The sequence below is a fragment of the Ambystoma mexicanum genome, chromosome 5q (genome assembly GCF_040938575.1).
Source record: "Ambystoma mexicanum isolate Mex_15411 chromosome 5q, UKY_AmexF1_1, whole genome shotgun sequence".
Taxonomy (NCBI): Eukaryota; Metazoa; Chordata; class Amphibia; order Caudata; family Ambystomatidae; genus Ambystoma; species Ambystoma mexicanum.
In genome coordinates, this window is record NC_090933.1 from 1266302744 (window position 1) to 1266325069 (window position 22326).

General features: G+C 44.6%; 1 protein-coding gene across 1 annotated transcript in view; it reads right to left on the reverse strand.

The window, feature by feature from the left end:
- KIFC2 (kinesin family member C2) overlaps positions 1 to 22326 on the reverse strand; it is a 336639-nt gene that overhangs the window by 175811 nt on the left and 138502 nt on the right. Inside the window, exon 2 of the mRNA XM_069621788.1 lies at positions 14719 to 14809. Within this exon, the coding sequence (XP_069477889.1) occupies positions 14719 to 14809 (91 nt within the window). The remainder of the gene's footprint in view (positions 1 to 14718; positions 14810 to 22326) is intronic.

Here is a 22326-nt window from a genome sequence, read left to right on the forward strand (position 1 = left end):
TTCTGGAAGTTTAAGGATAATTCCATTCTCCTCACGTCCCTTCTTCAGAACACGCACCCCTGCGCAGAAGCAGGATGGAGAGCTAACCAAATCACCAACTAAGGTAACCGAAGAATACAGTTTATTTTGAAGGTGATTCTTTTTTCCCTATTTTAGGAATCACTTAGTTATTGAGTGTGGTAATTGTTTTCATGTATAGATAGAGAGTCCAATTGGGATAAGATAACAGCGCACCCTGAGAAGTTTCCGAATATCAAGTGGTGTCCCCGAGGAGTCTAAGGTAAGCGTTACAATGGAGAAGGAGCGGAATTAAGAGCATGAACAGGGTGGGCGAGGGGCTGATAGATGGAGGAGCGTGGCAGATTGTAGGGGATCAAGGAACGGGGGAAGTGGAATATAGAGAATGCTAGGTACGGGGTAAAAAGGCCATTTCTTTCTGAAAGATCTTGGAGAGCGCAGCTGCCCATCAGTTTCAGAACTATATAATGGAAGCCAGGATTTTTGGTGAAGTATAATCAGCTACTGAGACTGTACCATTCAATGTCCAAAACTATCTCCTCTCGGATCAGGGTTGAGACCTCACTGCTGTTGTCACTCAATCTGCTGGGAGTAGGCACCAACCGTTTTCCTGCCTATGCTCTTGCGAGTGGTAAGAATATCGGAAAAGCAGCAACATGGCTCTCTGTATTCGCACTGGGCATCTGATTTTCCAGAGCCATCATGGACGGGTTGGAATCCGATGCAATCCCGGCAGCTTGCATGCTCTTCCATGGCTCCCACCGGTCGCATCTCATCTTTGAGTCATATCCATAACCCCTTCCTGAATTTCTCCAACAGCTAGGAAAGAATTCTTCAGTCAAACTCAGAATTGGAGGAAATTTAACTGGACGTCTTTATAGAGGGCATTTGCACGGTTGTCCTGTCCCTAGAAGACAAAGAGCCATTAAAAGTGCCTTGTATGGCAACAGACCATATTAATGAAATTCTCTGAAACAATTATTTTATATATACTCTGCACCAGTAATGCATTCTGATTGACCATGACCTGTAATCACTTTCCCAAGCATTTGTAGTCCGGAAGTCGAACCGATGATCGGCAATATGCCACAAACAGCACTAATTTAAATATTTAATGGGCGAATCCACCACAGGCCAGAACTCAACCTCCCTCCATCTAAGCAACTCTGAGAGCAGCCACCTGTCCAGAGCTGTTGGCTGATTGGAAAGGGAAGAACCCCACAGCCATACCCAAGGGACAAGAGTTGAGTTTGTACACTAAGGTCTTGCATTCTTCTTTCTTGGTCTACGTACCAGTCCAAATTGCCTAGGGGCGCCTCAACATCACACGTGAGGGATATGGCTGAGCAGCAAATTAGCTTGATATAGGGAAACAGAGAACAAGTTGGAGACATATCAGAAATGATGAAAAAGCATCCAAATAAAAGAAATATGTATATGCTACATAGGAAGAGAACCGAGAGGGGTACAATGTCCTTTCATCGTAGGATGTTTTTTCGTGGGTTTTTTTGCTGCAAAGGTTTTGCCGAAAAAACAGATCGAATGTTATTGGGGGAGTTAGAAAAATATATAAATTGGGTGTGGATGTTCTGGAATATATAACAAATTAAAGGCAGGGGGGTGGGGGGGTTTTGGGGTGGAACCCCCCCAAAATAAAAACATTAAAAATGTGTTTTTTTTTGTAAAAGGAAATCCACAGTAAAAAAACCTGCGATAAAACATCCTGCGATGAAATGACATGGAACCATGTTCCTGCTCATATAGAGAACACCCACCTTCAAGACCACCTTCAAGGCATAGAGAAACTCACGGACACAGCAGCCAACTTTGTTCTGCAACAAGAAATAGTGTAATCATACTAGGGGAGTTTAACATCTGGTTTCGAAAGAAAAAATAGAACCTCAACCAATTCTCTCAGGACATCTCTGGCCAGCATTCATCTCAATGGAGACATGCATTGGGACAGGCATACCTTGGACCCCATTTTCTGCAGATAAAGATTTGCCACCAGTGTCCCCCGATTCTACTTACCTAGAGTGATCGCCTCTGGATCCCTTTCTTAATTAACACACCAACATGCGCACCCACAATGCACCGAAACCTTGCAGCCACACTTTAAACATTATGCTCCTAGTGGACTGGCTGATGCCAGATGTCCCCGCTGAAGTTCTCCATAATCGATTTACAAAATCCCTGAGTACTCAAACACCTCCAAAACTGGTCAAGCCATTACAAAAAAAGGAAGCAGCAAAACAGTTCACCCCAAAGCTCCAAACACTCAAGAAAACGAATAGGATATTGGAGCGAGTCTCGGGAAAACACTACAACCGGGCCGACAAAGTCAAATACCAGCAGCACATTCAACAAACAAAGCAGCCGCCTAGCAAGCCGCAGAACTGCATCACACCGGATGAATCAGAATAGCGGCCAAGCCACACAAAAATCATCAAGGCGAGGAGAGACTCTGCCTCGGGCATCATCACCCCAACCCCTTCCAGGAAAATCTGTAATGACGTCCAGCGCCATTTTTAGGAACAAAATAAACAGCATCCAGCAAGCATTTGCTGCTACCTCAAATACACCATAAAACCCCTACCCCACCCCACAGAAAACCAGACAACACCAAGAGAACTTTGTATAACGTCGTTTCATTGCCAGTCATTTTTTACGACTGCCTTTTTTTGTGCAAAATTACGAAAAATGTTATCCACATTTTTTTGGGGGGTGGGAAGGTGCAGATAAGGGTTTGGGGGGTCGGAAATAGTTAACAATAGGTGGGAAAAGAGGACTTTGGGGCTGAACCCCCCCCCTCCAAAAAAATAAAAATAAATTGGAGGACCTTTTTCGTAATGTTGTACTTGTTTAAAAGGCAATCGTAAAAATGGCTGACGATGAAAGAACATAGAACCGAGAACTCAGGAGGTTAGGGTCCATATCACAGAAGCTCGAACATGTGAAGGAGAGCAGCAAGGAGGGCTCGCCCGATGACCTCTCCCCCCGGACCGCTTCAAAAGAGTACCCCGCAAGGAAACCCCAGCCATTTAAAAAAATTCATGACCCGCTCGCTGGAAACGGGATTAGTACCCGAAAAGTTGAAAAGCCGCCTGTGTGAGACCTCTCTTTAATAATACCATAGGAAGAGCAGATGACACACCCACTACAGGCCCTTATCCAACCTATCCAACCCATACCAAATCCTGGAATGCCACATTCAAAAATAAATCCTCGACCCTGTGGAACTAGACGGATTACTGGACCAGTCTCCTTTTCTATTTATATTCACATTTTTATTAGAGCAGCTCATAACCATGGGCCGGGCAGGTCCCCTATTTACATTAGCTGCAACAACCTTCCCCATATTTCCTCATGCAATCTCAGTTTCTTCCATTTGTTTAAAATGATCCGCTCCATTTGAGACATTCTGTATAAATCACCAGTCCAAGCGGACCTGCTTGGCATTGTGACACTTTCCAATCGCTCAGAATAATCTTTTTTTGCAGAAAGGGCCGCTCTAAAAACCAGCACCTTTGTGGGTCGCTCAAATCTTCGAATAGTCAATTCCCTCCCCCCCAATATTACAGTCTGAAAGTGAAGATCCATATCCGTTCCCAAAACTTGCTTCATTATTCTTGTGACTTCCAACCAAAATGACCTCACCTTTGAACAATGCCTGATTATAGGTTCAAATGATCTTTCCATGTGACCACAGCCCCAACACTGGCTTAAAGGGGGGCCTGCACCCCCTGCGGTGCGTGGGGAGGGTCACCACCACATGTCCAGGGAGGGGCCCCCTTCGGCTAAAAAATATAAGCAAAAAAAACATTATTTTTTTTGTCATTCTGCCTTCATAAAGAAATGATTTCCATTATGGTTTGATCCTTACCGGAAATAATTTCTTTATGAAGTCTGAGTGACTTCAAAAAGAAACCATTTCTTTTTGAAGTAATAGGGATCCCCTCAAGCCCATGCCGTGTGCGTGTGTGAGTGTATGGTGAAAGGGGGCACACTTAAATGTATGGGAGCTGCCTGGGTGTGCCTGTATGGTGAAAGGGTGCACAATTAACTGTATAGGTGGCTCACTGTGTTACTGTATGGTGAAAGGTAGCACACTTAAATGTATAGGTGGCTGCCTGTGTGAGTGTATGTTGAAAGGGTGCACAATTAAATGTATGGGTGGCTGGGTGTGCATGTATGTGTATGTTGAATGGTGTGTGTGCTTGTGTTCAGGGGCGCAACAAAGCCTACATTTCGGGGGCAGAAGGGTGCTAACATTTCAAGTGTTGGAAGAGGTGCTAGCTTCACGGGCGGTGGGGGAGGGGAAAACTTATTGGTGTGGGGCATCTAACTTCTTTATGCATTCTAATAAGGCTATTCTAGTGCAGCTTCAATGTTACAAGCAGTTAACTCTCATTTAAGTCTGAAAGCACCCACTTATGGACTGCTTTGAGAATAAGCGGTCTCCTGTCCCCTCTCTACCCTTCCAATCACTTTCCTGGCATACAAGTACTAAACCCACATCAAGATTTCAATTGCCTAAAGAATTATGCATTTGAATGCAGCTACTAACAGTGAAATGCTTTAAGTTAGTAATTGCTGGGCCTTTGTTAACAGCGAAACCCAGGTGCTGTTTAACATAGGTGTCCTGTTCTGTCCGACAATGGCTCTGTGGGTCAGCCAGGTCGAGTCAACATAGCTCAAAATGTCAATGGGGGTGGGCAAATCAGGGGAGGGCTAGTGCCAAGCCAGCTCAATGGTGTTGTGCCACTACTTGTGTTTAATCCCTTGGTTACTTATTGGTAATTTTCATTACTCATAGCCCTATTCTTCCTCATCCCAGTACTTGTGTATGAGGCACTTTGACCTTTGACTCATACACAAGTACTGGGATGAGACAGAAGGACATGGAGGTAATGCCTGGCTTATTTACCTGTAATCTTCATTACTTCTAGTCCCACTCTTCCTCATCCCAGTACTTACCTATGAGGCAAGGAGCCTCATACGTAAGCACCGGGACAAGGAAAAGGGATGTGGAGGTAATTCTGGGCTCAGAAGCTGATTTTGGGGGTTGGGAGAGGGTATGTGTTGGAGGGTGGGGGCTGGGGTGGGATGAGGATTCTGTGATAAATCGTAATGGTCATCCATGTCCAGGCTAAGCAGGCTTGCTATGTGGTATTAGTGGCTAGAGAGGCATTTTGGTGGAGACAGTCTGGTAATTTCTTTGTTTGAACTCACTTTTCTTTAACTGGGCGTCTCTGATGAAGCAGTCCTGCTAAGTTTAATTACCTGGCTAGGCTGGCATTTGCGTGCTGCCAGTCTAGCCATTTCTTAATGCAGCATTGCATATTTTTCTGGGCATCTGTGATGTAATAACAATGTTAAGTGTTATTGCTTCGACTGGCATTTTGATTCAACAAGTGTATGTATGTCTAAATGTGGCCTGGCATGCTTTACTGTAACATGTTATTACGTGTCTAGACTGGTCTACATTGTGCAGCCAATTGGACATGGTTTCATTGCGGCATGGCATTTTTAATAGCAAAGCATTATATTTATTAAAACATTAATATACCTGTGCACTTTTGGTGACTTGCATGTATTGCATTTTTAGGATTGTGTTACTCTACAAAACAATTGCAAACGCCCTGGCCTTTTAGCCAATTTGTCTCAGAAAGTGTGCTGTATAATGCCTTAAAACACATATCTTTCTCCTAGTGCAGTGTACGCATACCCCTGCAGCAGCACGTTTGTGCGTATTGCACAAGCGGGGTAATCGAGTTTGGCCGAGAATGTGGCGCAACCTGTGATTTGTTGCTGAGTTGGGGGGCTCAGATTGGCTCGCAGGGGGCTCTCCAAATTTTGTGTAACGCCACTGAGCCCCAACAAACATCGGCATCACTCAAACCTCTCTTGAACATTTTGACTGGATTGCAGTATACACTATTCAGTATTTTGACCTGGTGGGCTCTTTCCCCTAGATTCAGCGATGTCAAGGCAACATTTCCACATATCTTTTCCCATCACCCAGCCGACACCTCTGAGCCCAGACAATCAGACTAGGCTCTAAGAAGTTGTTCATTCAGCCCCCTGAAGCTCGTCAGAAATGTACACATATTTTGTGCACAGTGACCCTTTGCTTTTAGTGTCAATAGATGTCTCCTAAGTACATTAGCATCAGTTACTTTCAGCCCTCTCATTGCCAGCCTTAATTTTCAATATTCGCTGTATGTGCATCCTTGAAGCCCCTTCGTGGTAACCAAATTGTGGAATGACAGCCACCTATTATCCTTGATCAGGTCTCTGATCCACTGTACCCCACTTAAGAACCAGTACGGCCAGAAAAGCGGTTTCCCATCAATCTTTACACAACGTTTTAACCAAACCAATGACATTGCCGGAACAGTGTCCCGTCCCCCAGTTATCTCCTCCAATTTCCACCACGTACTCCTCAACAAATCTATCGCCGCTGATGCTGAATGACCCTTCATATTCATGGATGTCAACAGTGCCTCAGGTGAAAGTGACGTGTTCAGATCAGTCTCCACCCTCGTCCACTCGTCAGGGGAATTCTCCAGGAACGGTATCAGGTGGATGGTAGAAAATGATAGATGATATAATGTAAAATCTGGAAATCCCTAGACCCCCACCCCCTCTCGCAGGGAAGTTGTAACTTCCAAAATTTAAGTTGTCGCTGTTTGTTTTACCTCAAGAAGGTTTGCAGCATGCTGTTGATCTCCTTGAAATCTTTCTTTTTGATCCGTAGAGGTAACATTCTCATTACATAATTTATGCGGGTTGCAGACGACATTTCAGTGGCGCTAACCTTCCCCCATAGCGATAACTTTAAGTTGGACCATCTTGCCAGCTCCATCTTCAGCTTCGAAGTTGTACACATCATGTTAACATCCACCTTGCAACTGACTTCAATCGTAAACCAGACACCCATGTATTGCATTTGTTCTGGACACCATCAAAATCCAAGCCTCGTGATATCTGCGCTAATAAAGGTTGATGAAGCCGGCATTACTTCAGATTTGCTCAATTTAGTTTGTATCCTGAATAAAGACTTAAAATCGTCTATATGCTGCATCAGAGCCAACAGTGAGGTGTCCTGGATCTGTAGCACCAACAGCATGTCATTCACACATAACCATACCTTCTGCAACATATCTCCATACTGCACTCCTTCTATGTCATCATCGCACCTGATCCTCTCCGCCAGTGGCTCCATCGCCAAAACGAAAAGCAGAGGCAACAGTGGACAACCTTGTCTTGTTCCATGGCCAAGTCCAAGCGGCTCGGATGACCATCCGTTAGCATTCACAGCCGGCGTTGGCTTCGAATAGAGTAACAATATCCATGCCACGATATCTGAACCAAATCCATAATTCTTCAGAAGTGCAAACAGGAAACTCAACTCAATTCTGTCAAATGCCTTCTCGGCGTCCAACGAAAACACAGCCACTCCTGAGTCCAACTTATTGCATTCCTGCAGTGTTAGTATTCATTTCTGCATTTTAGTGGAACGGCTCCTTGCCTTTCACGAAGCTCAATTGGTTTGGATTGATAAGATGTTTCAAGATGTTCTCAAGGAGAGAGCTTTGGCCAGGATCTTATAGTCAGTATTGATTAGACTGATTGGCCTATAATTCCCTACTGAAGTTGGAGTTGTCCCGTTCTTAAGCAGAAACGAAATTCATGCGTGTCTTGTCTTTGCTGGCAATACACCTCTCCACCTAGACTCGATGAATACTTCAAGTAGAAGCTCAAAAACGACTCTCTGCATGATTTGGTAAAACTCTGTAGGTAGCCCATCTGGAACAGGGCACTCCCATCATTTAAATGAGATGTGGCCCCCATCAATTCTTCCACCAACAGAGCCCGGTCCAAGGATGCTTTCACGCTGGCAGGTAATTTATTCAAGCCACAGCCATCTAGTTAGTCCCTTAAGCTTTCGTTGGCTTGTAGTTCGCCAGAGGTATATACCCTTGAGTAGAAGTCACGGACTTCTTTGTTAATCTTGGCCGGGTCGCATGTTATCCCTCCTGAGGATTGATGTATTGCATTTATTGTTCCATCTGCTTTGGTGACCTTCAGTGGTGCGCCAGCTGTCTGTCACATCTGGTGCCACCCTCATAGTAATTACATCGGGTTCGAAAAAGAAGCTTTGCTGCCCTTTCTGACAATAGTTTGTTCAGCTGATATTTTCTATGGGTTAGCGCCTCCCTGGCTTCTACTGTTGGATTTGACATATACTTCCTCTCCAGCTTTAGAATGTCAGCTTGCCGGGTCTTCAACTCATACACCAACATTTTACTTCTTTTGCTGGATAGACCTATCAACAAGCCAAGCATATAACATTTAAATGCGTCCCAGGTCGATATCACACATACATCCGGAGACCAATTCACAGATATAAAGAATTCAGCCTCCTTCAGAATCTTTCCACCAGTGCATTATCATTCAACAATGCAGTATTCATTTTCCAGTAATGTGATTTTGGCATTATGAAAGATAATGACATCTCTATCCAATCGGGCGCATGATCTAAGACTAGTGGAGCATCCATAACTGTATGTTAGACATCTGTGTACATTGGCCTGCAATCATTAACATACCAGTCTCGGGAGGATAGCTCCGGGGTAACGTGCTCACCTTGGAAGCAAGGCGATGCGTAGCACCACTGGTTCGATCCCCGGGTCCGCACCTAGAAACCTCTGGGTATTAAGCGTGTTATAAATAACCTATCATATCATATCATATATCAATTCTTGAGAAAACATTACGGCATCCAGAGTGGTATGTATCATTTTTAACAGTGGGGTTGGCAAACCTCCACACATCCACAAATCCGAACTCATCAACCAAAGCATGCAAGGGCACATGATTTCCGCTCTTATAACTTGCAACGCCTCCCAATTCAATCCACGTATGGGTCCAATGTTTCATTAAAGTCTCCGCCCAGAATCAAATCAACCTGACCAAGTCCCTGAAGAAACTGGGCGAGAGACCTGAAGAATGAACCGTCCCGCCCATTTGGAGCTTAGATGTTACATATCCCAATAACAGAATCTTGTACTTTGATCGATACGTACACAATCTGGCCCTCATCATCCTTTTTCCTCATAAGAACGGTCACGGGCACGCCTCTCCTTAACAAGATACAAACCCCTATTGAATTCGAACAGTAACAAGATGAAAACACTGAGCCCGCCCAACCCCTCCTCATTAGATCCACATTTGTGTCCGTCAAAAATGTCTCTTGTAGAAGGGCCACGTCCACCTTCAGTCTGTCCAAATGATCGAGTACCCGTTTGCGTTGATTCAAATCATTGAGCCCATTCACATTCCCGGAAATCACTTTCAAACTGTGCTTGCCCTGAGTTGCCATCATGAAAAATCCACTCACTTCGCCTGACTCACTACACAAAAACACAGGCAAACGTACAAGGGACAGCAACAAGACAACGGTAAAACACTTCCTGGTACTATCAAGCCAGGCCGCAATGGTCCTCATAGTTTCAATTGAGTAAGAATCCATTCCAAACCCTACCCCCCTCCCTGCGTAAGGAACCCCTGTAATTAAATTCCAACCTCTAATATAATGTGTCAGAAAATGAACAGGCCAAGTCTGTGGTCAATATCCTGTTCTCACAATCTAAGCCTTTAATCTATATTTACATAACTGAATTCCTGTTATGTATATCATATAGAATGCAGCTCTCAATTCATCTCTAAACGAGTCACATGAATAATCCCCAATGCTTCTAAATCCATAGTGTGGCCTACCTAAGAATAACATTACTGCTCAGCCGGGACCGTGGTTACTGTTTGTGTTTATACAATTCCTTTGACTCTATCCAACATGTAAACTCGATCATTTAGAACCACTGTATGCAGAAATGGGTATACTGCCGTTTCATCGACAGGCATTTTTAGGACTGCCTTTTTAACGAGAACAAAAGTACGAAAACGTCATTGAAGTTTTGGGGGGAGGGGGGGTGGGAAAGGGCAGATAAGGGGTTGGGGGCGTTGGGAATAGTTAAAAATTGGTGGGGGAGGGAGGACCCAAAAAAAAATTATATTCAATTACTTTTTTCGCAATAGTGTCCACGTAAAAAAGGCAGTCAATACCTGTCGGCGAAATGACTTGGAACTGTAGAAATGCACACACGTGACAGGGCCATTGACCATTGGAATTTCAATGATGTTGGGAGAAGGACTGCCAAAGACACGTGGCTTGACCCATATAGTGCCTTTCTTTACTTATCTAGCAGAAGTATGCAAGGGCTCAGATGTATATTTTCGTCTAAATCTGATTTCTGGGAGAACGAAGGATAAATGGCAAATAAGTACTGGACCAGTCTCAAGGAGGATTTGACCTGTGAGAGGAACCGAATCAGCATTCCTCTCCAGCTGGGATGACATCACACTCCTGGACATGATGGCAGCCTGCAACACCAGCAACCGCACAGCCTTAATCAAGAGACTTCAAGAATCACACATTAGCGACACTGCACTGCAATAGGTACAATCTTTCCTCATGGACAAAACCCGAAATGACCTCTGCACCACCTCTCTACCTCAAGAGCGCAAACCATCAAATGCAGCGTACCGCAAGGATCAAGCCTTTCACCACTACATGGCCACATTCATGAGACCAATAAAAATGTACGGGCACAGGTGTTGCAACTATGTTATGTTATGTAACTTGATATTTGTATAGCATTCTGCCACTGTAGTTTTTGAATGGTCTCAGCAGACTGTAGTCTGGACAGACATTAAATAAAAAGAGCACCATATTGTATCGAAAATCATATTCATAATTTCAGCGACTGGTCAATTATTAGCAGAGATGACTAGTGTACTGATACTGTAATGCTATATTATGAAGAGCGTTTAGGCGCAGGATGGATTGCTATGTCAGTGGCAATGTGACAGCTGGATCGAATTTTAGAGCATAGCAGCGCTGCAGGTATAAATCAGTCTTTCTACCCCAATGGAAACTGTCTACAGTTGAGGGCTCTGCTATACTTTACATGAAGAACGTGTGCACAATGAATAACATGCAATCACATGCCCAATAATGAGATATGATGTGATAGGTTATTTATAACACGCTTAATACCCAGAGGTTTCTAAGTGCGGACCCGGGGATTGAACCTGTGTTGCTCCGAGTCGTCTTGCTTCCAAGGCGAGCACGTTGCCCCTGAGCTATCCTCCCGAGATAAGTCAAAGGTAGCTTCCAATGCATGTCCACTTGTTAAGCCCTACCTGACAATGACCGTACCTACATCGTATGCAAAGGCCTGATAACTGGCATTAGTCATACATACAAACATACAATATGCGACATGCAAATCAATGCAATAAAACCAGGGATTAGTCTGGTGCGTCATTTGATTAGGGTCTTTTCCTGCTTCTAAGCACTATGAAAGTGAGTACTCCATGACCCATTCTCTGAAAGGAATTACCATTCTGAGTGAGAGCTGTAAAAATGGGCTTAGTTTCGTGATCATTGGGATGAATGGATAGTTTTCAGTGCTTTGACCGGACGACAAATGTAATCAAAAGAATGGATGAAGGCTTCCCTTACTGGCCGGCAGAACTTTACCGAGGCCATTACTAGTGTGGTGTGGTATTACGTTAAGTCCTATTTGGCTTAGAGGTGTGCTCGAGAGCTCCTAGGGGTTTTTGGGGGGCTACATAACAGATAATCATGTTGGATGCCCCCTGCGGATAGCCGAGTGGGTGCTGATGAAGCAGAGCCTGCTGAAGAGGGTGTAAGAGGCAGGAATTGGCTGAGTGCAGAACAAATGCTGGGTAGACAGAAATGTTTGACAAACGGATGTCCCCCAGCCCGAGCCATACCTCCTAGTGGCGAAGAAAGAATGAGTGTTGCACTTGTATGCAGTGAATTAGTAAATAAGCTAGTGCAATGCAGTATGAGATAATTAAATTAGAGGTATGGGTGCAAAATAATGCATTGCAGGCTAGCTAGGTCAAATGAGACATGCAACATTAAGGACAACACTCTAGGAGGCCAACTGTCCATTATACGGCCAGTATGCACTGGCCTGTCTGGTAGCTTAAGCATAGGATTTGGGGCTTTCTGCACTACCCAGGTGTTTTTAGAAGGTACCCAAGGACCAGATGAGCAGGTACTCTGCCACTTACTACCCAGCGCCAGTTTCTTCTTCTCAGGGGGGTACAGAAAGACATGGTACATGTGTCTTCTAGCCAATAGGGAGATACATGCATATCAACAAGTTCCGTTATGTAAAGACTGTCACTCATCGCCACCATTCCAACAAAGCCAACAGCCATCAGTAGGGCTTAGCACAACATGCAATACCCAGTGAAAATCTGTAAACCCTGGATCCCCAGCTAAACCCTAAACCTAGCCCAACTGCCACGGAGTGAGCCAACATTGCCACTAGGCACGTCTCATTCACATCCTCTCTCTTGTTAAGTCTGAAATACCTAGGAACATATATGATGCCTAAACAACAATCACCAAGGTATCTGTTTTGGCACACTGGACACTCAGCATCATCTCGCTGCTACGCTCAAGAATTGACAACACAAGCAGCCGATGTCCAGGCATGTCAGGCTATCTAACCAAGAAATGACGGTGTATCCAAACCACTGTGGTAAGACATCACCCCAGTCCTGAGAAGCCTCCGCCGACTACCGGTGCGGAGAAGGATCGAGTGTCCATTGAGCAGAGAACTCTGTGCATGCACGGAATTCCTTCGATCCACACTCACCTCCTGCCAACCATGAAGGGTCCTCGGATCAAGCAGCGACATGCTAATAGAATCCAAATACTACAAGATGAACAAAAACAGAGGTGTAACTTTCTCCACCCTCAAAGCAAAAATGTTGAACTTCATCCCTAAAGAAATCCAGATAACAGAAGGCCACCTAGCATTCAGAAAGATGTTAAAGGTGGTATGACGTCCTTTCATTGCGGGATAGTTTTACGCAGGGGTTTTTACAGCAGATTATCTAACAGAAAAAACTCATCAAATTTTTAGGGGGGTTAGAAAAATATATAAATGGGGTGTGTTGTTCGAGAATAGCTAACAAATGTAAGGGGATGGGTGCTGGCAGAGGTTACCCCCCACATTTTTTTCAAAACAATCTGCAGTAAAAAACCCAGCGAAAAAACATCCCGCGATTAAATGATATGGTACCTTTAAAGGCATGACTTTTTAATACACCAGGTTAGAGGAAACTCACAACTGAGCTAAATAAACATAACTACAGCACTTTGCTGTACAAGTTCACAATTAGAGGACCATGGTCCTAACAGAGTGAGCACAAGAAACAAACATTGAACAAGGAGCCAACCTGCAAAAACCCAAAGTACAACCTGGCATCCATGCAACAAGCATAAACCCCACCAGGAAGAGGCACTTCCCAGAAACACCTCTTTCATCAGCATACCATACTGGCACAATCCATCAGTCCCAACAACCAATACTTTTGACAAACAACTGAAAACCAAAGCAAAGATGAAGGCCAGCGGGGAAGATCTTAACTCCTCAAAATACATTTGCAAACCACCCAGAAGAACACAACCCACTACCAACCTCATGCAGAAACTCCCTCACTCATCACATGCTGAAAAACCCCGCCAACGGAAACGGCCACTCAAAACCACACCACAAATTCCCAATTCCACATCCTTTGATTTAGGTGGCAAACATCGGCCACTGTCCAAAGCATCTTAAGTCGGACACTCAAAGTCTCCCAACTGGAACCAAGCACCTCCAGTATACCAACCACTATCCACAAAGAGAACACAGGCACTGAACACTCATGGTTCTACATTCACAACTCCTTATCTTTGCCCCTCTGCCCGCCTAAGAGCCCCACCACCAGTTTTTTTTTTCAGATCCGCGTGAGCGCCTGCAGACCATGACAACGACAGACGTCCGTGGACCCAATGCCAATAACATGACAAGACATGGCAGTGCCTGGAGAATGCCTATCCCATGCCTACACAAAAGCCAAACCTGTTGGTTGGCTTTGCCAGAGCTTGTTTTTCTGATGGTGGCACAGGAGGTTGCCTGGCAGAGGTGATTGCTCACATTATTTAAGTAAGTAATGGAACAAGGAAGCAGAGGGCCAAGTAATGACTTGATGTCTATATCAATAAAACCAGCAGCCTAGTCAGCCCCCCCGACAACAGTATAGAAGGAGTCGGGAATGGGTGGGCAACACGGGGAGCACTCTCGTGGGCATGCAGATGTTGGGGCACTGTGGTTGGCAGTGTGTTGATAGCCCCAATGGTCATGGTGCAACTGTTACATTCCTAATAAAGAGGACAGTGTTCCGTGCCCATGATGTGCCCTTTGCCCAAAGTCCTGGATTCACACACTGAAAACCTATACGAAGCAACGATGCCTAAAAGAAGGAAGGCGCCTGAATTTATTTATTTTATTTATTGTTTATTTAAATAGCGCGTACACACAGGTGGAGTGCTTCAAAGTGCTTCAAGGCGGGAAGCAGCCAGGGGAATACAGTAATCCTTCTTAGGCCTTGAAGATTCTGAATGATCTAAACAGAAACACTAGCATACTAGGCATGACGGCATTTCTCCTAGTGCAAGTGCATGATGTGGTACACTTGAGACCCTTGAGACCAAGCTTGGGAGGGGGGATGGAAAAAGGTGGGGTGGGGGGACATTCTTACTGTCCAGCTCTGTCAGCTCCTCCCATTTGTCTTCACACAGCGGCTTGCCAAGCTTCCTCTTCTTGCCCTCTTTGGGGGTCGCTTTTGATCCCTGCAGAAGATGGGGAAAGAAGCCCAATGGTTAGATACAGCAGTTTCCTCACTTTTATTTGTTACCAAAAATACATGAAACATTACAGAAACCACCAGGAAGACCTATTGTGTCAGCAACTAATGGACATCAACAGCCTCTGGGAACATATACAGATAAGATTCTTCAACCGATCATCCAGAAATGTCCTTCCTACATTAAAGATACAACTGACTTCCTTAATAGTCTGCATGGTATTGAAATCAAGCAAAGCGATATCTTGGTAACTATTGATGCATGCAGCATGTATAAATCAATACCACACAATCTGGACCAGCAAGCTGTGGAGTGGATTTTGCTAAGAGAAGAGAAAGTTGAGGCGTCCAAAGAGTTTATAATGATCATGCTAGAACTGATCGCTCAAAATTCATACTTCAAATTTGAAAAGACATTATATCTGCAAACCAGTGGTACTGCCATGGCCCCCACATATGCCAATGCATTTATGCTCAAATTCGAATAAGATCACATCCTCCATCACCCGGTATGGCATAAATACATTAAACATTGGGGACACTATATCGACAATATTTTCCTCAAATGGAATGACACAGCAGAAACTTTGGCTTCTTTCTTAACATATCTCAATTTGATTGATGCAAGAATCCAATTTACATTTTAGATTGGGGATCCTGGGTTACATTTTCTGGACGTACAGATCACACCAAAAATAACAGGTTTTGAAACAAATATCTACCACAAACCCACCGATAGAAATAATCTTCTACAGAGATTGAGCTTTCATCCTCCTTCCACACTTAAGAGTCTTCCATCCAGCCAACTCCTCAGAGTGAAACGCATTGTCAATAGCACTAGCAGCTGGGAAATGGGGTCAGAAAAAAAGCTAAATAAATTCCAGACGAGAGGATACCATGAGGCAGAACTATCAGAAGCAATGACTAAGGTGGACCTCAAGGAGCGGAGTGCTCTCCTAATACCTACACAACAGAATACAGATACCGAAGCTCCATTGGTATTTGTAAGTAAATACAGCATATAGTTTACCAAGGTCAAAAGATCAATATTGAAACATTGGCTGTTACTCTTGTGTGATAACAGAGAGTAAATTACAGAACCAATGTGTAGCAAAACCAATTTTTGCATTAAAGAGGAGGTCCACAATCTGAAAGATCTACTTGTGAAAACCCAATCTAACACAGCAAGAAAACAACTCAGCAAACATCCTGGAACGTATCCATGTCTTGCATGCAATAATTACAATAATGTAGCCAAGGGTAGTGTCATCACCCACTCCAGAACCGGAGAGAAAGTAAAATTGAAAGACTACACCACCCATGAAACTCAAAATGTTATCTTTGCCATCAAGTGCCCGTGTGGTTTAACGTACGTAGGGCAAACCAGTCTGAAAGCTCACATACGATGAAACAAGCACAAATTGAATATAAGGACTAACAACCAGCATTCACCGGTTGCAAAAAATTTCCATGAGCACAAACATCAGCTTGTACAAATTTGGTTCCAGAAACTAGAAGCAATCAGGACCAGAGACCTCCAGACAAATTTTACAAAGAAACTTGAACAAAGAGAGGCCTTCTGGATCGACAGATTAGACACTGTCTCTCCAGCGGGTCTTAACAAAGAACTTGATCTATACTGTTTTTTGTGACAATTAACAAGTAAAGATATACACAGAGCTCGCCACATGCATGAAAACAGTCTATCCAAGTGACAAGTGGTGAACAAAACCACCACTTTAGCAGGCAAACATGAGTTTGCACGTGTCCCAGCTACAAATTACTGTGCATTAACAACTGCCTCATCACCTCCAATTTTAAATTAATCTTCTTTTTCAAATACTACTATAGATCCGATCATTACTTGTGCAGGCCAGCATTAGCACAGCGACCAATCTCCATGCAACAACATGAGTTGCATTAGAATCAACTATATTCCTCACTCCTACTGCTGTCTCCAGCACTTCCTCTTGGCATAAGTCACATCATACTAGTGACTTTTGCCACAAACGGATTATGCCCAGCATTGACCACCTCTTGACGCCACAGATTTTTTGGAACAAACATTACAGATAACCTATGGGTATTCTCACTATCGGCAAGATCTAAACAATTTGTAATAGCTTTTTCCTATCTTCTTTGATTAGGTCCACTGAACGTATACTTAACAATTAGCCATTACATCAGTGTATGCGTCCCGGTCTGGTCGTCCAGTAGCAGATTTATTACATTCTCCAACCGTTGGTGGTCAGAATAACTTTTACCAGCATTTGGATACACCTAAGCACACACTCACTCTGAACGAGGCATTGCATCACTGCAAAGCCTCCCATATTTACTTTAATGGCTCCCAGCTTGCCGACCAGATTTTCACTACATTTCCCGTCTGACCTTGCAGCAATGACCGCACGCCATTGCGCATTGGCACAATGACGTGACAGTAGAAAAGATAATTGAAGGTACTGGCGTCCTGTTGTCATGGGCAACACTCGTTGCTGTTGACGCATTGACGCCGCTGGACCCTATATATTCGGAATGAAGCTCCAAGTCAGAAAGTAAGTGCCATTCCTACACTGAGAAACGCATAGCAATTGACATCCCTCAAGTAAGATATCCACTGACACAGGTTTTCGTTGACAGGGTGAAAGTGTATTCCCTCAGTTTCAACATACCGCAGCAGCTCCTTAACACAAGTCTGAACACTGATGAATGCTTACACAAGATAAGCGCCTCTAAAAGAAAAAACGCTGTAGAGCATTTGTTTTACTAGTTCTCCAAGAGGGAGTATTTAGTATTGATGCTTTAACAGTAAACACATTCTAGAGCCTGGTATATCCTACTCTCAGTAGGCACATTGGATAGTTTAGGCAACCAATCCCTCAGCCATCATTTCAACCTACCTGGACTTCCCAAATCGAAACACTTGAAATGATGTGCGGATAAAGAGCAAGGTAACAGATACACTATGTGAACTAGATGTTTGCTGGACATAACACTGCTAGAATCAACATGCTTAAAGGTGATCACTATAGAAATGCCATTTTTGTTGTGCTTGTAGTACACAGTCCGCATGCAAGGAAGCTTGATTAAGCAGTATAAATACTGCCATGAGGAAAGTGGACTATACAATACTTGCAGTATTGTTGATTATCTGACAGGTATGTTTTGTTTAAAATAAATGTTAAATTCTTTTTCTTGTGAAATACAATATTGAGATTAAGAGGAGTAGAGGTTCTAGTAACCTCATGTCTGTTAATATCTTTTAGAGTCGGCCCTGAAGAAGGACAGAGAGACCGAAATGCATCGGCCTGGGCCTCTGCTGATGAATCTTGAATAAAATAATTTTGATTACCTGCAAGTTTGGACAATTGTGATGATTACTTCTAACCTCATTAGTTTTATTGAAAGGATACAATACTATTGATTATCAATAACCTAACTTCAAAGTAGTATATACTACAAATCAGGCGTCTCCAAGCTCAGTGAGTGTCTCGCTGAGCAACCTCTGCCTGGCCTAGATATAGCAGGTGCCCCCTTTGACCGTGTCATCCTCAAACCTGGAAAAGATCATTTTCCCAAGAGTAAACTCTGAATACACAAAATGTTTTTTTCAATCACAGTTTACAAAGAAAAAAGAGAAACAGGGATCAGTTGCCACCCCTTACCATCCTTTTGCATTCAGCCACCTGACGTTCAGTGGCATTGACATGGTGTGCAAAATGGGTCTTGCGATGGATATAAAAACTGTAACTGACAAAGGAATGGATAGGTGACATTATTAACACAGGAAGCCAACCAATCAGATCCCTTGCATGGCGGGCCAAATTCGCCATTGAAGGCAACATTCAGAGAGAGCTGATTGCCTCTCCCCTGCCATTTCTCACTGCACCGCAGTCCCCCCTTGTGCCGCCTCTACTCTGGCACCTCAAACCACTCCCTGGTTCATCTCGCCCAGCCACCACCAGCCCCTACACTTAAGTCGAGAAAGAAAAGCGACCCTACCAGTTGATATTTGGTGGCTCATCACAATTCTTCATTATTTGCTCAGGCCTGAAGGAAACCATTTACTCAATTTCTGTCTTTGCTCCTTGTGTATTGACTACAAATAGGGTGTCAAAGACAAAACACAAAAGTTCCCAGTACATCATTTTAAAACCCATATCTTATGTTGTGCTATGTTGATTTATACAACGCACCGCTACCACCGAAGGGCAGTCTCCAGGCGTTCATCATACATTCATAATGTTTGAAAACCTGCAAAACATTCAAAGACATTCTAAAACGCCATAGCTGGCACATCTTTCCTGCTAGGTGAGCTTCATCGAGGCAATTGCAGATAGACAGACTTTATCAGTGTAATGCCTAGGTAGGAGTCATTTAGAAATTCTCAATGTCTGAACCCATTCTTCATGTGGTCTATCCTCAAGGTTGGCTACAAAAAGGCTGTGTATTGGATATGTAGGACAGGTCATTGTATTGCCCTTGTTATAGTTTGGTACTTGCAGACAATGTACTTATATTGGTTCCCAAACTGATTTCCAGATGGGTGCCTGGTCAGCTTTGGTCTCAACTTTTGGCTAACACCCATTATGATGGCGATAAATGTTTCAGGTTGCTAAGCTTGGACTTTGTGGTAATTCATTTTGATGATCCGGTTGCATGCACGACCACGGTCAGTGATCCCAAAGTGAAGATAGCGCTTTGATATGTAGCCCAAGGCATTTTCAGTCGTGCGATGCGCCGGTAGCTGCCCATTGCCGCCTGGGATAGCCCCCCTGAGGCCATTAAAATTATATGACAAGAATGATGGTCTGAATTTTTTTTTAAAACCTTTGCCGGTTCTTTTTTAAGACAGCGAACTGAAATGGAAGGCCTTTCTATGGACATCACCAATATATCCGTATTTGGTTCCCCATTTCATTCCCATACCTTGGACGGCCATCCTACTAGGTCATTATGCCTGAGGTGGGTAAAACTAGAAACATGTTAAAACACCCCTGGCTTAATTGTTTGCGGAAAACTTGTTTTGTCTATGCAACAGTTGTTGCTGGGGAATGGGATTTAGAAAAAAAAGTATGTTTTAATTAAAAAAGGGGTATCAGCTTGAAGATGATCGCCAGGAGGATGGGAGGTTTCCGAGGGCTCATCGCGGCACAACTGTGCAATTTACATGGACTTAGAAAATGAGCCCCATTATGTCTTGTACCATATAGCGCAGGCATACATTTTTTGCATAATTGTATCCCTGAAAAAGGAGTGACCGTTTTGAGTTTTGTTTATTCAGCCGCGCTACTCATGTTATTTATTTATTTATTTATTTATTGAGCATTTGTATGGAGCCTATACAGCAAACAGTGTTTCCAGGTGCCACAAGGCAAAAGGGTGAGGGGGCAGAGGAGAAAACATCAATAACAGTTCTACTTGGCCTTGTGACATTCGGATTGTTCAAGTCCAGTGACAAGAAGTGCGGGAGCAGGTCAGGGAGGAAGGGGTGGGATAAGGGGAGGGGTATGGGTAGGAGGTGAATTGCAAGAGAGAGGGGCCCCAGGGGCTAGGCAAGTGCTAAGGGGAGCACAGGATGGCAAGTACAAGGACTAAGGGTCAATAGTGTGAGGACGGGTTGGACCAAACAGTGGCTAGTCAGGGAGAGGGTGCCCGAAGGCAAGTGCTGGTTATAGAGGTTCTGGGGTAAACTGGTCAAGAAGGGCCTGGTCCCTTTAAGACTCATAAGGCACCAGGTGCCCAGTCGCAGTGGCAGGAATACATTAGCAAGGGAAGGGCATAGAGAAGGAGGAGGAGAAATGGAAAGTCTTGATAAGTTTCCGGAACTTAAGGAGATCCGGCTCAGGTCTGAGGGGGGCAGGGAGGCCGTTCTAGAGGGAGGCTCCTGCCGAAGAGAGGGATCTACCCCCACTCTCTGCTTGGAGAAACATCTGATCTGCAGACAGTTGGAGCTAGAGGACCGAAGGACTCTTGGATTTAGCAAGCTCCCAGACCCCAAAGGTCTTGTGGATGATGCAGCAGCCACCGGGAGCCAGTGTAGAGAGTTTAGGGCTGGAGAGATGCGGTCCCTGGGCTTGAGGCCAAGGATAAGTCTTGCAGTTCTATTCTGGATTAGTTGAAGAGGGCAGAGGGAGGAGAGAGGCAGATTGAGGAAAAGGTTGTTGCAGTAGTCCAGCCTGGTGAGGACCAGAGCTCTGGAGACGTTGTGTTTCTGGGGGAAGGTGAGGAAAGGGAGAATGCCTCTGAGGAGGTGCAGCTGAAAGTGAGCCTTCTTAGCAAGGTCAGCGATATGAGGTAAGAAGGAGAGAGAGGAGTCGAAGATGACACCCTGGTTTCTTACCTCACACGAGGGTGAGGGAAGGGGTCCCCAGAAGGGCGGCCAGAGAGTAGGAGGGAAGGAGGGGGCAGGAGTCCCAATCAGGAATGAGACAGGAAGGAAAGGAGGTAGTGGGGGGAAGCTTAAAGGAGAGCTGTGTGTCATCAGCATAACACCGGAAATGAGGAGAGAAGGTGGAGTTCAAGTGAGCAATAGTGGTAAGGTAGATGTTGAAAAGGCATGTCGAGAGGATCGCTCCCCAAGGGACGCTGCAAGTAGAGATTGAGGTGGAGAAGAGAAAAGGGTCCATTTGAACCTAGGAGGGCCGTTCAGAAAGGAAAGAGGTTAACCAATCCAGTGCCCGGTCCGTAATGCTTAGGGTATCGTGGAGCCGATTTATGAGGGTGGCATGATTAACTGAGTAATGGGATGAGAACAGAATGAGAGTTGGAGTCGAGGTTTCAGAGCAAGTCTTTAAGTGTGTTCGGGAGAGCAATTTCCATGCTTCTGGCTGCTATGAAGCCAGACTGGTGGTCATGGGACAGCCAACAAATTCAGTGTGATGGATAAGTTGGGAGATGACCAGCTTCTCTAAGAGTTTGCCCAAGAAGGGGGTAGGTAGCCAAGCAGGAAGGGTCCGCAGATGGCCTTTTTAGGAGGGGGTGGACAAGGGAGTGCTCAAGAGGTAGTGAGAAGGAGACAGTGGCAAAGGAGTGGTTGCAGAACTCAACCAAGGAGGGAGAGAGGGAGGCAAAGCTGCCCTTGATAGTTGTAGAGGAGCAGGAAAGCACCTTTTTGGAGCAGACTTTCATAGAGAAGACTTTCTTGGTGACCTCATCCGGTGTTAGTAGGAGGGAAGGAGAGAGGGGAGCCAATGGAGGCCTGTGAATAGGTGGAGGTGGGAGAGGGCTAGAGGACAGTGAGGACAGGATGACCTAAGTTTTGGTTCTGAAGTGGGAGGCCAAAGCCGTGCAGAGGGCCTGGGAAGGAAGAGGAGAAGTGGAGACTGCAGTAAGATTGGCAAGTTCCTTATAGATTTTGAAAAGTTCAGCCATGTTGTTGATATCAGCCCGCTTCTTGGAGCAGATGGAGAGTCTGTATTGCCTTTGGAGCAGGCGACATGCCAGGTTGTTAGAGGATGTGCTCGAAGCCAGCCACTTCTGTTCAGAAACTATGCACTTGGT